This window comes from Misgurnus anguillicaudatus, chromosome 8, assembly GCF_027580225.2.
Source record: "Misgurnus anguillicaudatus chromosome 8, ASM2758022v2, whole genome shotgun sequence".
In the NCBI taxonomy this organism is placed as follows: Eukaryota; Metazoa; Chordata; class Actinopteri; order Cypriniformes; family Cobitidae; genus Misgurnus; species Misgurnus anguillicaudatus.
In genome coordinates this window covers 19316387-19333242 of record NC_073344.2, presented here as the reverse complement: position 1 = coordinate 19333242, position 16856 = coordinate 19316387, and the positions used below count along the sequence as shown (strand labels likewise).

Sequence of the window (16856 nt, the reverse complement as noted above, 5' to 3'; positions counted from 1 at the left end):
AAAATTCTCATTTTAATGGACTCCAATGGACCCCAACACTCAACAGCTTTAATGCAGTTCAAAATTGCAGTTTCAAAGGACTCTAAACGATCCAAAACGAGGCATAAGGGTCTTATCTAGTGAAACAATTGTCATTTTTGGCAAGAAAAAGTAAAAATATGCACTTTTAAACCACGACTTCTCGCCAGCACAACCTCACGTAATACTTCATCACATCAAGAGGTCATGGATGACGTATGCGAGCCTACACCCCAGTGTTTACAAGTGTGGAAAAAGAGGACCGTTCCGACGTTGTTGTACATCGAATTATACTAATTAATGTCTTTGTGTCAGTTTATTGTTTAAAATGGTCGCAAATGTGCGTTTCATATATGTAACATGTGACCTTTTAACGTCATTACGCAATTATGTGAGGTCGTGCTGGCGCGTCACACAGCTGGCGGAATTTTATTTAATTTTTTTGCCAAAAATAACAATCGTTTAGCTAGATAAGACCCTTATGCTTTGCTTGGGATTGTTTAGAGTCCTTTGAAACTGCAATTTTAAGTGTTGGGGTCCATTAAAGTCTATTAAAATGAGAAAAATCCTGAAATGTTTTCCTCAAAAAACATAATTTCTTCTCGACTGAACAAAGAAAGACATCAACATTTTGGATGACATGGTGGTGAGTAAATTATCTGGATTTTTTTTAAGAAAATGAACTAATCCTTTAAGATACGTCAATGCAAGTTGTTTTCAGTTTGGACAGCTCTTAAATTTATTTTAGTTTAGGACTAGTCTGGGGAACCGTCCCTAAATGTTTTGACAGAATTGTGTGGGTTTTTTTGCATGTTTTTTGTTTGGATTTACCGTAAACAGCCCACTTCTTTTATTATGCAGGTTTCGTGGTGGTCTGGATGTGACACATGGCCAAACAGGAACCGAATCAATCTATCATAACTTCCATGATAAAGAGATCATGTTTCATGTGTCCACAAAGCTGCCATACACCGAAGGTGATTCTCAACAGGTAAAGCCTCTATTAAATTTTTGCTTTGCTGTTTCTGATTTGTTTTGATTTTCTTGGTTGTTTTGTTTTTTGATCAGATTTTTGTTTGCTTTGTTTTGTGCTTTGTTTGCTTTGTTTTATTTTTTTGTTTTGGTTGCTTTATGTTTTTGTCACAATAAAAACGCGCACATCTCTTATTTAGCAACAATGGCAATGATTTTACACCTGGACCATTTTATTGCATTTCTATGAGTCATAACTAAACGAATATTTGATCACACAAAGATATACATTAGACAAAATAGACAGCAACACTTAAGAAGGAATCAGCAACATCATGTGCTGTAAATTGTTATAATGTTTTATGTTTAGCGTCAGTTCTCCATACATTACCAGTTGGCCACCTCCAGAGATTTTGACGTGCACTGACCAACTGCATGCTCTGTAAATTAGCAAGCAACCCACACCACACAACAAGACCGATCCTGAAAGGCCATCTGTTGTCATCCATGCTTTGCATTGCTCAGATAGAAATCATCACCTCAGGGTTTCATAGCACAGACTGCCCTCTTATAATGTTCCCCACAGAAAATGCACACGCTTCAGAGGACAGAACTAACATATGGCTCTAGACTCATCACCTGCAGCTATTTAATAGCTATTGTGTGAGATTTGTTGCTAGTGTTATGCTAATGGCTACTAGATAGACTGTTTTTAATATGATTTAAATCGAAAACAGTTAGGGCTGCCCATCACTTCCAATATTATTTATCTAAATATTTGCAGAATTAGTAATTCACTGCTTGGGCAAGCTGTTGAAGTGAGGAAAGAAAATCAGATAAAATTTAATGAAAGATTATTATAGTTCAACGTTCAAATCTCTTGAATTCACTGCGAGTCGCTTTGGATAAACGTTTCTGGCAAATGCATAATCTGTAAATGTAATGCTCCAAATAGGATAAATGTAGTTGTTTTACATTTCATGGCTTTGACATTATTATTGTTTTAAAAGGTGCCGTAGAATGTAAAACTGTATTTATCTAGGCATAGAGATTGACAAGATGGTAATGACATATCGTGAGCCTCAAACATGATTGTTTCCTCCTTCTTATTTAAACCTTGTGGATGCAAAAGACCGCTGGAAAGAAGCCAATCTCAACATAAAACCAACTGTGACGTTACAGTCGAGATGTACGCCCAACATTAAATTACATTAATTACAATGTTGTTACAATGCAAAAAAGTTGTTAGCGATATATGCTAGTCAATGCTAAATGCTAGCGTTTAGGTTGACGTTCTACTATTAACATTACGGTTACATTTTGCAGGTCCATACTGAAAAAAAAAACTTACGTTTCCCAAAAGCATCGTTAGCCAACTACTGTCGTAAATTATGTCGTTACTGATGAAGGCCAAGGATTAGGTGTTTCCCGAGACTATAGTTCAAACAAACATTCGCAGGCTGCATCACCAACTTGTGTGGTTTGAACAGCTCTTCACCTGTTGTTAGAAGCATCATTTCTTGTTATTATAATATGTAGACTTTTGTTGCTTTTGAACAAAATAAGCAGAAAACATGTAGTACAGTCTATATCCATCATATCCTGATATCCATCATTCTAAATATATAAACATTTTATTTTACGTCTTTAAGTTTGTAAACAGAATTAAAGCGCTGCATTTGAAAACTGCGCAGTCCTACGAGCTTTAAGACCCTGGGGAATCCCTGGGAGAATTGACGTAAGAGGGAACTTGCGCATGAATTAAATATCTTGAAAATAAACAACAGATAACTAAATCATGATAACAAAGTCTTCTGATGCAATATACGTTATTTGCATCAATAATCTGACATTAAATCTAAAATTAGTACTTCACCTCCCACGTGACATCATCAGTGTTGGAGGTAACGCATTACAAGTAATGCGCATTACGTAATAATATTACTTTTCTGAAGTAACGAGTAAAGTAACGCATTACTTTATAAATGTACGCATTAATATTTGAGTTACTTTTTTAAAAAAGTAATGCGAGTTACTTTTCAGTTTAATTAATTCCATTTAAAAATTAAATAATGTACTGAATTAAACTGAACACATTAACATAGAATTACGCACTCTGTGCGCCTGAGAGGGAACCGTTTGAGTCAGAAACGGAGATGGCAGGCCAGAGCTTGACATTTTTGCGATCATAAAAAAACACCTACAAGGCCTGAAAGAGATCAAGCCTCAGCCAAGTAAGAAAAAGTAACGTAAAAGTAACTTAAAAGTAACGAAAGCATTACTTTCCATGAAAAGTAACTAAGTAACGCAATTAGTATTAATTGTTTTAACTTTTTTGGGGAGTAACTTAATATTGTAATGCATTACTTTTAAAAGTAACTTTCCCCAACACTGGACATCATCAACTATGTTGTTAAACCAACATGGTTCAAACGCGACAAAGTTACTATGCTTTCGGGAAACAGTCGTGACAAGGTAGTTAGTTTCTCCAACTACGCATCGTACTATGTTGGTTCAGCAGCGAGTTGCGTCGTTGTTCAGGAAACGCACATCAGAAACGTCCATGAAAAATCTCCAGACAAATGATTATTCCTCAAATTCTGTATCTTCGTCTGATACAAGCTCAAACATAAAATCTGTTTACACACACAGAGCTACTGAACTGAACTGCTCTGTGAAACAACCAATCAGAGCAGAGCTCAACATTATTATTCATGACCCTTCCAAATAAGGTAGTAATAGACCATTTTATTCTAAAGGCAAATCCTAGGGTTGTAAATGGACATGAAAAACGATAATTTTTGCACCTAATAAAGCCACACACTTTCTATGTAGATATCAGAGAACAATTTAACAGATTATTTCAAAGCATTTTTTGGCATCTTTAAACCCAAATGAAATTTGTATTACAGTATTTTATTATGAGTTAAATGGGTCATATGTGACAGATGAGGATTAGTTTCACGTTAATGCACCTCATACTGATAACTTGAGTGATGAAATTGGTTTAATTCCATTAGTAATAATTGTTTTAATTTTCAGCTTACATTTATTTTCAGGTTGTAAGAAGTCAATCTTTAAACAGTTGATGTTATGAGCAGCATCCTCCTGTGACTTAACATGTATCATGTTGTGGAAATTATTTCAGCTCCAGAGGAAAAGGCACATAGGAAATGACATCGTAGCTATAGTGTTCCAGGATGAAAACACACCGTTTGTACCAGATATGATTGCATCAAACTTTCTGCACGCTTACGTGGTGGTGCAGGTGGAGAACGCCTGCACGGAAGATGTCCTGTATAAGGTAAAATACCTGTCCTGTTTGAATCATTCAAATATAGACAATGAGCTTTGGATTATGTGAATCATGATCATGTAAATCAATCAAAAACAAGTGTTGATGATTCATTTTGAAAATGGTCTCACTGTAATGAATCAGACCTTACAAAATGAACTGTATTGTTTTTATTACCTTGTATCTACATACATTGCGGGTCCCCTTACATGGAATTTGCCATTTTGCACCACCATGTTTCTACAGTAGCCCTAAATGGACAAATTGCTCTATCCACCTTATTTTCGTGGAAGTGATGTGACATATTTCCCTTCTTTGTGCGAGACGTCTGTTTTAATAGCCAGCCAGTAAAAACAGTGTAGCTCTCCAGGATCGACGTTGGCCACCCCTGTAACCCCTTAAAAAGGCAGGGACTCGGTCTTTGAAGGATGTAGCTTCCGAAGTCCACGAAGCGAAGTGAGATGGGACGGTCTAGTCTACAGATGGAGTTGTGTCATCCGCTGTTCCTGCCAACTGCGCCTGTCAGCGGGACACAACAGCAGAGACGTTTCAGTCTTTGAAAAATAAATATGGAGCCAGATTTTTATTTTTTTTATTTTATAGAATGTGACTCATTGATGGAGATTAAACTACCCAACATTATATCAAACTTACAAATATATAGAAATATAAAAAGTGCAACATGCACAGTATTACAGCAATTATATGAATTCACATCATTAAAACATCATTATAGTAAAAAGCGACTAGAACCTTTAATTTTCAAAACTATAGTTATGAATGTTTATTTTAAAATAACCAAGCGTTACTGGCACGCATTGAATCTTGGAATAACCAAGGCTGTGAAGGATCCATCTGTTGTATCTTTTATTTCATGGGAAACGAAGGAGGCATTTCGAGGCCACATCTGGAGGCTTTTAAAGGAGCTTTCGGATTTGTCGCAGCATGGTGACGTCATTGGCCTTCGAATATGGCCTTCAGAGGATGCAGCCTTCGAATTGGGATGCACCCGTAGTCTCAGACAATGACTTGTTTGTCGACTGAGTCGTTGGTTGCAATTCAAAGTTTCACCACTAGATGCCTCTAAAAATCTACACAGTGGACTTTTAATTATGTTTGTTTACTTGAAAGTATTGTAAATTTATAGTAAATTTATTTTCTATTGTTATTGCAGGTGTCTGTGACGGCGAGAGATGATGTGCCTTTCTTTGGACCAGCTCTCCCAGACCCTGCCATCTTTAGAAAGGTACGCCGTTTCAGGACATGATGTTTTTCATTTGCCTAAAATGGTCCAACTCTCTTTATAACCAGGCTTATAAAACAAAATGTAGGTCTATGTGGAATCTTTTCCTGCAAAACTTTGCAAAAAGCTTGGCAGATGTTTAAAAATATTATCCAGTCTGTGAAAACCCAGCTAAAGATTTACTGTTTTCTACATAAACTCATCCTAAAGAACATCGTGTGAAAATATAATCTTGACATCTTTCATATTGACTGAGTAAGACCATATCAAAGATTGAAATTAATGATTTAAATTAAACTTTAATGCTTCTATTCTCATATTTTTATTATGAGACTTAAGTCTGGATTTCAAAGACAGGGTCACATATCTATACATTTACACCAGCTTCAAATGTGACTCTTCCAATCACATTTTTCAACTATCCATTTTAAAAATCTAATTCAGTCTGTTTTTGTCTAGAATACTGAGTTTCACGAGTTCCTCTTAACCAAACTGATCAATGCTGAATATTCCTGCTACAAAGCTGAAAAGTTTGCCAAGCTGGAGGTACACTGCTGGTTTCAATGCCTATACAGTCTCATGTTTCATGTTTGTGTGATCAGCACCACCTTGCATAATACATGAAAATGTATTTGTCCTCCAGGAGAGAACACGTTCTGCTCTGCTGGAAACTTTGTATGAGGAGCTTCATGTCCACAGTCAGTCCATGATGGGTCTGTGTGGAGATGATGACAAACTGGAGAACGGAGGAGGAGGCGGAGGCGGCTTCTTTGAATCTTTCAAGGTAGCCCATTACAACCTCTTACCTGCAGTTCATAGGCTTAACTTATACATTGTATTGTGGAATGAAGGGTGCTTCTCAGTTCTTATTTGTGCATCCTCGTTTTCTTTCCTCGCGTCTTAGCTCCACCCTCCTAGGATGCAAGCTTGGACGAAAAGCATTAAAGGGATAGTTCACCTTAAAATGAAAATTCTGTCATTTTCTCATCCTCATGTATGAATTTCTTTTTTCTGATGAAAACAAAAGAAGATATTTTGAGAAATGATGGTAAATATACAGCAGATAGTGACCATTGACTTCCATAGTAGGAAAAAATATTTTGCAAGTATTGTGATAAATGATGAAGAAGATATTTTGATAAATGATGATAAGCACACAGTTGACGGTACCTATTAAATTCCATCATATTTTTATTCCTACTATGGAAGTCAATGGTCACTATCTGCTGTGTTTACCATTATTTCTTAAAATATCTTCTTTTGTTTTCATCAGAAAAAAGAAATTTATACAGGTTAGAACAACATGAGGAGGAGAAAATGATGACAGAATTTCATTAGGTGAACTATCCCTTTAAGTGAAATGGCATATCCTCATTCCTCTCTGTATAAAATTCCTTCTTTTATCAAATTATCAAGTGCATCAAAAACCCAAAATATTTAAAAAATAAAATAAAATAAAGTTAAATACACGAGTAGAGATCATAGCCTTACTACATTAAAATAAAGACATTCTTAAAAGTGCTGTAAAATTAATATGTGTGTCTATACCACTGATTATTTATATAGATTGGTGGTCTACACATGAATATTAAATATATAGTCTGACACGAGTCTAATTTAATGATTTATGCAAGAATTTCTGTGTGTTTAAAGACGTGATGATGTGAAAAGGGGCGTTGCTAGACCCCTTTTACTGGGGCATGTGACCCCAATAATTAATTGTTTTCATTTACATTGATAATCGTGGCACATAAAAATCTGAATCTGTATGCACTGCAATGTAGTAGTAACCCAAACCACTTTACTTAAAGGTGGAGTGCATGATTTTTGGAAAACACTTTGGAAAAGAGAGTCGGGCCGAGCACCAAAACAAACTTGTTGCCAATCAGCTGTAAGGGGCGTATCTACTAATCAACATTGTGCCTGGGTTGCGTATGTTTGGGGCGGGTCTATCAAAAGAAGGTCAAGATTCTATTGGGGAAGGGGCGTGTGTGTTTAGGTCATTTCGAATATCAACATTGGCTTTCAGAGATCATGCACCCCACCTTTAACATTTTAACCGAGAACACTAAGTCCATGTCTGCGCTCCTCTGTTAAACTTTTAAATTTGTTTTTGTCAGTGGGTTAAAGATGGAAGAATTAGTTGTTGGTATCTGTGCTGTGAATGGTCATTGGGGTGGATTAGGACTAGTTGTTAATGACCACTGGGCTGGTTTTGATACGCAGATCTGGCAACCCACGTAGCCACACACAGAACTCTGTGTGACGGATTGAGATAGCCTATTGTACGCTATGAAAACTTGAAGAAACTAAAGTAAGGTTCTAAATAATATCATTAATCTTATTTTGACTCGATTTATTTTGGCTCATCTAAAATCTTTTTTTTTGCGCGAACAAGAAAAGCAGAATGGAAAGATGAGGAGTTTGTACAAGATGGCAAAGCGTAGGAGCGAAGAAGCAAATTGAGAAGCACCCACAGTGTGCTCAGGTCAATCCGGGTCATCCATGATCCGAAAACCAGTATACTTAAAGCATTCTGTATAAATAGAAAGTGAAGTGTAGTATGCAATTCTGAACATAGACATATATAATATATTTTTAAATAAGAAGGCCCGGAGTGCCCTCTACTGCTGTGCTACAGTAATGCATCTCTATCGATTTCCTTTTTAGCGAGTCATTCGCAGTAGAAGCCAGTCTATGGACGCTATGGGTCTCAGTAACAAGAAGCCACACACCGTCTCCACAAGCCACAGTGGAAGTTTTACACACAACCCTCCTGAAACCCCCAAGACAGCCGGCATTGTGAGTATTCGCGGGCTTCCAGCTGGATCTTAAATTGTTAACAAGACAAAACTTGATAAAAAATGAATGCACAGCCTACCAGATTCTGTAAACGCAATATGTCGTGAGATGCCTCCGAATGATGTCTGCCAACAAACTCTCTGCACTCCGCTCTGGCAGAGTCGCAGCTGGTACGCAGTGTGGCTTTGACCCCAGAGTTCATGTGTCATGTTGGCACATCTGTGAGGTTAGCGCTGGTTCTGGATCAGGTCTTCTGTTGTCATGTCAGATCTTCATCATTTCACTTTAAGAGATAAAACTGATCTGTAATCGGTCTTGTGATATGCTTGGATGGTGGTCAGAGGAACAGATGGGGCTCCACAAGTGACTATCTGTCCTTTTTTATTATGGCAACGAATCAACAGCGATGAGGGAAGAAACTAGTCATGACAGCTTGAGGAAAACAGCATATTTGCCATCCAGATTGGCTACTAAACACCCAAAGGAAATAAAATATTTTGTTATCTCAATTGTTCCTCCTAAACAAAAGTAAGGTTAAATGGAAAGCAAGTTCTTCTGCTATTTAAAAATGTTCCAGTCTGTTCACTGTCAGAAATGACTGGTCAAAAAATGATCCCAAGCAACAAAAAATGATCCTACATTCGGTACCAATATGTACCTTTGAGGTATTTATATAAACTTTTTAGGTAATTTTTTAAAGGGAACCACCCCAGTGACAGCTTGGGACCATTATATCGACAGTTTTATAATCTCATGTTAGTTTAAAAGGATAGTTCACCCAAAAATGAAAATTCTGTCATAATTTTCTCTCTTTCATGTTGTTACAAGCCTGTATAAATTTCTTTGTTCTGATGAACACGAAGTGAGATATTTTGAGGAATGTTTGTAACCGATCATGAGCCCCATTCACTTCCATAATAGGAAAAAATAATATGGAAGTGAATGGGGCCCATGAACGATTTCTTTATGACGGTTTATGTACAAACATTCCTCAAAATGTCTTAATTTGTGTTCATCAGAACAAAGAAATTTATACAGGTTTGAATCAACATTACTGTGCATTCACACCAGACGCGAAATAAGCGAAAAAATCACGCATAAACAGTTAACTCGCTTCATTCGCGCGTGAAGTTTGTGTCATTTGCGCTTGAAACTCAAACGCTAATACACTTAATTTGTCAGCTTTAGCTAGCTTGTAGTCTTAATATGTATGTATATATTTAAAACTTACCAGATTGTCCGACCTCCTCACTCACTTTCTTCCAAGCAAGATTCTTTATATTCCTGTTTCTATAAAAGTACGAAGATGCGTCGTGCAGCTGGTGTCCACATACAGCGACGATGATTTTGTCCTCCATTGTTGTTTCATATTTCTGCTTCAGCTCGCTACATCGTAATCATGTCACTACTAAAGCTCCTGATTTGTTAAAGCGGTGCGAATATCCACCAAAGTGTAGATTTTTCAAAATGCGTGATTCGCTCAAACGCCTGAATCGCGCCGCAGGATGTCTATCGCGTCTTTGCATTGACTCAATATGTAAATCACTCGCACTTAATGCTTCATTCGCATCTGGGACGTACCATCAGAGTTAGTAAATAATGAGAGAATTTTCATTTTTGGGTAAACTATCCCTTTAAGAGATGTAAAGAGATGACATCATCATGCAATGACATTAGAAACATTTAAAACATTGGTATTAGTTTTCAAATCAATTTAATTTACAGTGTCGGGGAAAGTTGCTTTTAAAAGTAATGCATTACAATATAAAGTTACTCCCAAAAAAGTAACTAATTGCGTTACTTAGTTACTTTTCATGGAACGTAATGATTACGTTACTTTTTAGTTACTTTTGCCTTAATTTTTCTTGGCTGAGGCTTGATCTTTTTCAGGTCTTGCAGGTGTTTTTATGAATGAAAAGTTCTGCATTCAGAAATTGCATATTTCTTCACAAAAATGGCCTGCGATCTGTTATCACAGAGGCGTGTACACATAGAGTGCATAATGTGACTATGTTCAGTTTAATTCAGTACAATTTTTTTTTATCTAATTAATTAAACTAAAAAAGTAACTTGCATTACTTTTTTTAAAAAAAGTAACTCAAGTATAAATGTGTACATTTAAAAAGTAATGCATTACTTTACTCGTTACTACAGAAAAGTAATATTATCACATAATGCACGTTACTTGTAGTGCGTTACCCCCAACACTGTTAATTTATACATCACATTTTACAATGTGCATTGAAAAGGAGCTTTACAGAAAACATTTTCTGCACAAAAACGGATAAAAATATAGATATAAAAGTTGAATGACATATGACATTGAATCTTTTACTAGCTAACCTGTCAGTTTTCTTGTTGATTGATTCTGCGGTCATTGCCAAGGACGTTCCTTTGGGTGGAGTTGTAGTATTTTGTGTCCCATTTGCCTTGGCATTTGTATGTGTTAACAAGCAACTCCCTGTACGACATTATGTTTTGCTTACAGGTAAAAATCTGTAGTACGTTGTGCAACATCATTCAAATAAGCAGGAATGGTTCCCATAGTGCCTTCATCTGTTAGTCACTATAACAAAATGCTCATTGCCTTTACTGTTATACAGTCATGGTTGCAAATTATTACATTCATGCATTCAGCAGACGATTTTATCTAAAGCGACTTACAGTGCATTACAAGGTATATATTTTAACAGTTTGTATGATACGTGGGTTCGAACCAATGACCTTTTGCGCTGCTAATGCAATGCTCAACCATACAGCTATACAGCAGCACTGTTCAGGTTGAGAGTTCAGCTGTTGAGTTTTTAGTATACAAACTACATGTAACGTACATTTAAATTGAAATATGCCTGAAGCCTTTAGTACTGCATTGAGCTAAACAGTCATATACTGCGGATATGCAAGTCACGTATGTTGTAGAGTAATTTACATTTATTTGTTTGATAGATGCTTTTATCCAAAGTTATTTGAAAAAGTATGATTCGACATTGTGACGTTGTCGTTGCTAGCTACATGCTCCACTATTTAGAAAAACACACTTATAATGTTTGAAACCAAAATAGAGAGATAGAAATACATCAAACAGTGACTTGAAATGGTTGCAAGAACAGTCCTTCAATGTCATCATTGTTCAAGATTACAGAGATGATAGGTGGTCCTACAAAAACTACAATCTGAGATCAGACTTTTGTGATCTGTTGCTATTCTGACATTTACAATATTATCTCTGACATATACACTCACCTAAAGGATTATTAGGAACACCATACTAATACTGTGTTTGACCCCCATTCTGGTCTGCCTTAATTCTACGTGGCATTGATTCAACAAGGTGCTGTAAGCATTTTTTTTTAGAAATGTTGGCCCATATTGATAGGATAGCATCTTGCAGTTGATGAAGATTTGTGGGATGCACATCCCGGGCACGAAGCTCCCATTCCACCACATCCCGAAGATGCTCTATTGGGTTCTGGTGACTGTGGGGGCCATTTCAGTACAGTGAACTCATTGCCATGTTCATGAAACCAATTTGAAATTATTCGAGCTTTGTGACATGGTGCATTATTCTGCTGGAAGTAGCCATCGTAGGATGGGTACATGGTGGTCATAAAGGGATGGATATGGTCAGAAACAATACTCAGGTAGGCCGTGGCATTTAAACGATGCCCAAGTGGCCTAAAGTGTGCCAAGAAAACATCCTCCACAACAGTACACCATTGCATTAATGAGAAATTGAACAGGTGTTCCTAATAATCCTTTAGGTGAGTGTACATTCATGCATCTGATTGACGCTTTTATCCAAAGTGACCTACAATACACAAACTATACATTTTATCAGTATGTGAATCGAACCCACTTTTTGTGCTTTACCAATTGATCAACAAGAACACCTCAGGAACACCCCTTTGTGATTTCTCCACAGTCTTTGATCATTCCTGGAAAAAGCCCAACCCGGAAAAAATCTGGCCCATTCACCCCCAGGAGGAGTAGCGCCATTGGGATCGAGAACATACAGGAGGTTCAGGAGAGAAGGTAGGAAGAGAAACTGAATAGAGGAGGATTTGGTGTTTAATGGCATTGAAAGAGAAATATCAGAGCAGTTGTTTGTTTCTTTGTCCTAGCAGTAGAGAAGTGTCTCCTAGTCCACAGAGATCGGACAGCGGCTTCCCTCAAGAACTCCGGTTAGATAACTTATCCAATCACAGCTCACCCGAGATGAACACCACTAAGATCGGGTCAGTCTATACATTTATTTACTGCTGTTTTTATTTTATATTAAAGGTGCAGTGTGTACATTTTGTGCGGGATCTAATGGTGAGGTGCTGGTGAATTGCAACCAATGGCTCAGTCCACTGCTTATCCCTCGTTTTTTAATCACATAGTGAAGCTACGGTAGCTGCCACCGGACAAACATGTCATCAGAGAAAAAAGTTTGTCCGTTAAGGGTTTCTGTAGAAACATGGTGGCACAAAATGGCGACTTCCATGTAAGGGGACCCTCGGTATATGTAGATAAAAACGTCTTATTCTAAGGTAATAAACACATAATGGTTCATTATGAAAGGTCTTTATACACCACTGATAATATAGTTTTGTATATTATTTTGCATCTCTGTCAAGAGATCCTTCTAAAAATTACACACTGCATCTTTAAGTGCAGAAAATCAATTTTTAAATTAGGGCTCCAAGATATGGAAGAAAAATGCAGTATGTGAAAAATTTATTAAAATGGGATATACAATTTGCGATATAATAATGCATTTAGATTGTAAAATCAAATTATAGTATTCAAAAATGTAAAATTATATAACCAACTTAAAAAGACAGCATCAGTTTTTTGGTCTCCTCAGTCTCTCTGCCATCTGCATCAACTTAAAACATTGACTTTGAGTAACTTTTTTAAATGTTAAAATTATTCGGTCACTGCAAACTATTCCGGTATGCATACTGCGGTATTGTGCTGCCTTATGCATTTCTTGCTGCCCTGTTTACAATCACATTTCAGTTTGCAATATTATAAAACCATTGCTGATTTTTTTAAGGCTGGACATTCTGTTATTGTCAGGAGGACATTTTTAAACTTCTTACAATCATTTAAATGTATATATTTTTCATTGACCTCATTAATATGTATATGTATTTTCCCATAGTTCTGCTCTGTGCTGTCGAGCGCCTTCCATCCCCGAATCTCAGGACCTCTCTCGCTCCTCGTCCAATGCCAGCAGCTTCGCCAGCGTGGTGGAAGAGCACGAGCAGGAAGCAACAGAGGAATATGACACAGGACTGGCAAGGCAACGCCCACTTATGAGTCATCATCCAATCAGCGATCAATACAAAACACACAGAATTACTCATATCAACAGGTGTTAATGAATACAAGCACGTACACTGTCAGAAATAAGGGGTACAAAACTGTACCTTTTCTGTCGCTGGGGCTGTACCCTTTCATAAAGTACACCTTTGCACTTAAGGATTTCATTTTAGTACCTCAGAGGTACATACTGGGACCAAAGAGAGCTTTTTAGTACCTCAAAAATACATGAGTATCCCAATGGTACATATTGGTACCAAATATTTACATATCTGTACCTAATGGTCCATACAATTACCTTTTTAAAGGGCGCTGCCCCACTGACAGCTAGGGTACATATTTTGACTTTTTTCTAACAATGTAGGTCCTAAAGGTACGGTAATCTACCCAAAAATTGTATTCTGTTTGTATTCCTGTAAACGGAAACAGCCCAAGTGACAGAAAAGGCACAGTTTTGTACCTTTATTTCTGACAGTGTAGTTCATTTGAAAGCATGTATTATTTGCTTTAAGCATTTGAAATTTGCATCTAATTGCTCAAACAGAATGTTTAATACCCTGAGACTGACTGGTTTTGTCGTTTGCATGCTGTATGTTTTTGCTCTTTCTCACGTCTAGGAAAGCCTGTCATCGGCTGGTACCCCACATAAGAGAGATTCATTTACGTACAGCGGTGTGTGGTTGGAAGACAGCACCGGTAGTAATCTAAGCAGTTCACATGGTGAGATATAACAAATATTTAATCTCTCAACTCTCAAATAAACATATTTAGCAAATATATGACCAAGTCTAAACTCATAAACTCTTCCTATATTATGTAAGGGGTCTCCAACCTTTTTGTGAGCAAGGGCTACCACAATGGATCAAATAATCTGGAGGGCTTCTTTTCGATATAGTCTACTCAAAACTTTTTTGTTTTACTTGTTGATATGTTTTATCACTGTTTAAAATGTTAACACACATAAAAGAAGCCAAACTAATATAAAAATATGTAATAAATAAATATTTCAATTGAGAATATTAATAGAATGTGCTTTGGCGGGAACCTCAAAGACTTTGTGCAAGCAACCTGGTGCCCGCGGGCACCATGTTAGAGACCACTGATGTAAAAAATATTCTTTAAAAATATAACCTTGATTTCTTTAATATTGACTGAGTCATGTCAAAGATTGAAATCAATGATTGAAATTAAACTTTGATGCTCTTAATCTCATCATTAGATAATGAGACTTTCACAGATTTACTCACTGATTTATCATAAACAAAATACAGTAATGTAGGATTTTTTTTTTTTTTGCATTAATGTACAGATTCTATAGTGTTTAGTATAGTGTGTGTATAGGTCTGTATAGTGTATAACTGTGCTCAGACTCCGATGTTTGCCTGTAGGTCCTCTTCGACAGCAATCTGAACCCCTGCGCCCCAAAACAGAGAGGCAACAATCGGTAAGAAACTGGACACAGCGGTTTTTAAACGTTCTCCTGAATTTTCTTATGTGTTTTTTAAAACAAAATACTTTGGTTCTTCTGTTTGTACACAGAACTGTTAGCTGTCCAGCAGGCTGTAGATGACTACTCTGATGTCCATAAGCATGTAAGGAAAGATAATTATAGGATTTATAAATAAACTTCATATTTTTGGCATGATACCTCATAGTGTTTCCATCACACCATTCTATTTCCATAGTAAGTTTGATGAATATGTTGTACTGTATATATCATGTTTAGCAAAAGAAAAAATCTTATTTGCTGTTATAAACTTTAATCTCACCTGAAAAGCTTCATGTGGTATATTGCTTTTGTTGGTATTAAAGCGATACTCCAGCCAAATGTCAAAATTACCCCATGATGTAGGCCTACTCACTGAAATACATATGTATATCATCTTTCATCTGAACACATTTGGAGTTATTTTAGTAAATGTCCTTGCTCTTCCAAGCTTTATAACGGTAGAACGGTACAAAATGTTGATGTCTTTCTTTGTTCAGTCGAGAAGAAATTATGTTTTTTGAGGAAAACATTTCAGGATTTTTCTCATTTTAATGGACTTTAATGGACCCCAACACTTAAAGTAATAGTCTACTCATTTTCAATATTAAAATATGTTATTACCTTAACTAAGAATTGTTGATACATCCCTCTATCATCTGTGTGTGTGCACGTAAGCGCTGGAGCGCGCTGCGACGCTTCGATAGCATTTAGCTTAGCCCCATTCATTCAATGGTACCATTTAGAGATAAAGTTAGAAGTGACCAAACACATCAACGTTTTTCCTATTTAAGACGAGTAGTTATACGAGCAAGTTTGGTGGTACAAAATAAAACGTAGCGCTTTTCTGGGCGGATTTAAAAGAGGAACTATATTTTATGGCATAATAGCACTTGTGGGAGTACTTCGACTCGCCTGAAAAGTCCGCTCCCCTTCTCCCTCTCATAATAGGAGAGGGAGGGTGTTACTGCGCCGAGTCACACGACCGGAGGAAGAGAAGTTGTGGTTTAAAAGTGCATATTTTTTATTTTTCTTGCCAAAAATGCCAATCATTTCTCTTGATAAGACCCTTATGCCTCGTTTGAGATCGTTTAGAGTCGTTTGAAACTGCAATTTTAAACTACATTAAACGTTAAGTTTTGGGGTCCATTAAAGTCCATTAAAATGAGAAAAATCCTGGAATGTTTTCCTCCAAAAACATAATTTCTTTCTCGACTGAACAAAGAAAGACATCAACATTTTGGATGACATGGTGGTGAATAAATTATCTGGATTTTTTTTAAGAAAATTGAATAATCCTTTAAACTTTATAAACTATAGACGTTTTTTTAGCATTAACAACATAAAGCGGCTGTCGTGGTCCGCACGTAACTTCCGGTAAACTCCGCTAAGAATAAATAACAACAAAGTTCTTTATACTGAGTTTATTTATAACAAGCAAAATAACAACACACAGATTACCTAGGAAACCAAAACATTTGTTATTTTCGACGAGACATTTGTTCAAGAGATCAGTTTAGCAACTAGTCAGACCATTAAAAAACGAAAACCGTTAGTAAAGTTCGGATCCAGATGTGTATCGCGTCAGCTCACGTGCGTCCGATAAAATCGTCTATAATAACTAGCTTCCGCTAACAATGCTGTCAATAGCCTCTTTCACACAGTAATTCTGGTAAATTACCATGAATTTACCAGAATGAATTTACCAGTAAATACAAAAATGTGCTGTT

The 16856-nt window shown here is 36.6% G+C and overlaps 1 protein-coding gene across 7 annotated transcripts in view; it reads left to right on the top strand.

Moving 5' to 3' along the window:
* rap1gapb (RAP1 GTPase activating protein b) overlaps nt 1–16856 on the top strand; it is a 168820-nt gene that overhangs the window by 149018 nt on the left and 2946 nt on the right. For 5 of the 7 annotated variants that reach the window (XM_055213658.2, XM_073870427.1, XM_055213653.2 and 2 more), the window contains 12 exons: nt 880–1009; nt 4139–4294; nt 5460–5531; nt 5988–6074; nt 6172–6312; nt 8199–8330; nt 12253–12362; nt 12452–12565; nt 13480–13615; nt 14258–14360; nt 15029–15084; nt 15180–15232. In XM_055213658.2, coding sequence (XP_055069633.2) covers nt 880–1009; nt 4139–4294; nt 5460–5531; nt 5988–6074; nt 6172–6312; nt 8199–8330; nt 12253–12362; nt 12452–12565; nt 13480–13615; nt 14258–14360; nt 15029–15084; nt 15180–15188 — 1246 coding nt within the window. In that variant the 3' untranslated portion in view covers nt 15189–15232. The remainder of the gene's footprint in view (nt 1–879; nt 1010–4138; nt 4295–5459; nt 5532–5987; nt 6075–6171; nt 6313–8198; nt 8331–12252; nt 12363–12451; nt 12566–13479; nt 13616–14257; nt 14361–15028; nt 15085–15179; nt 15233–16856) is intronic. The other 2 variants (XM_073870426.1, XM_073870428.1) reach the window with 1 other exon arrangement.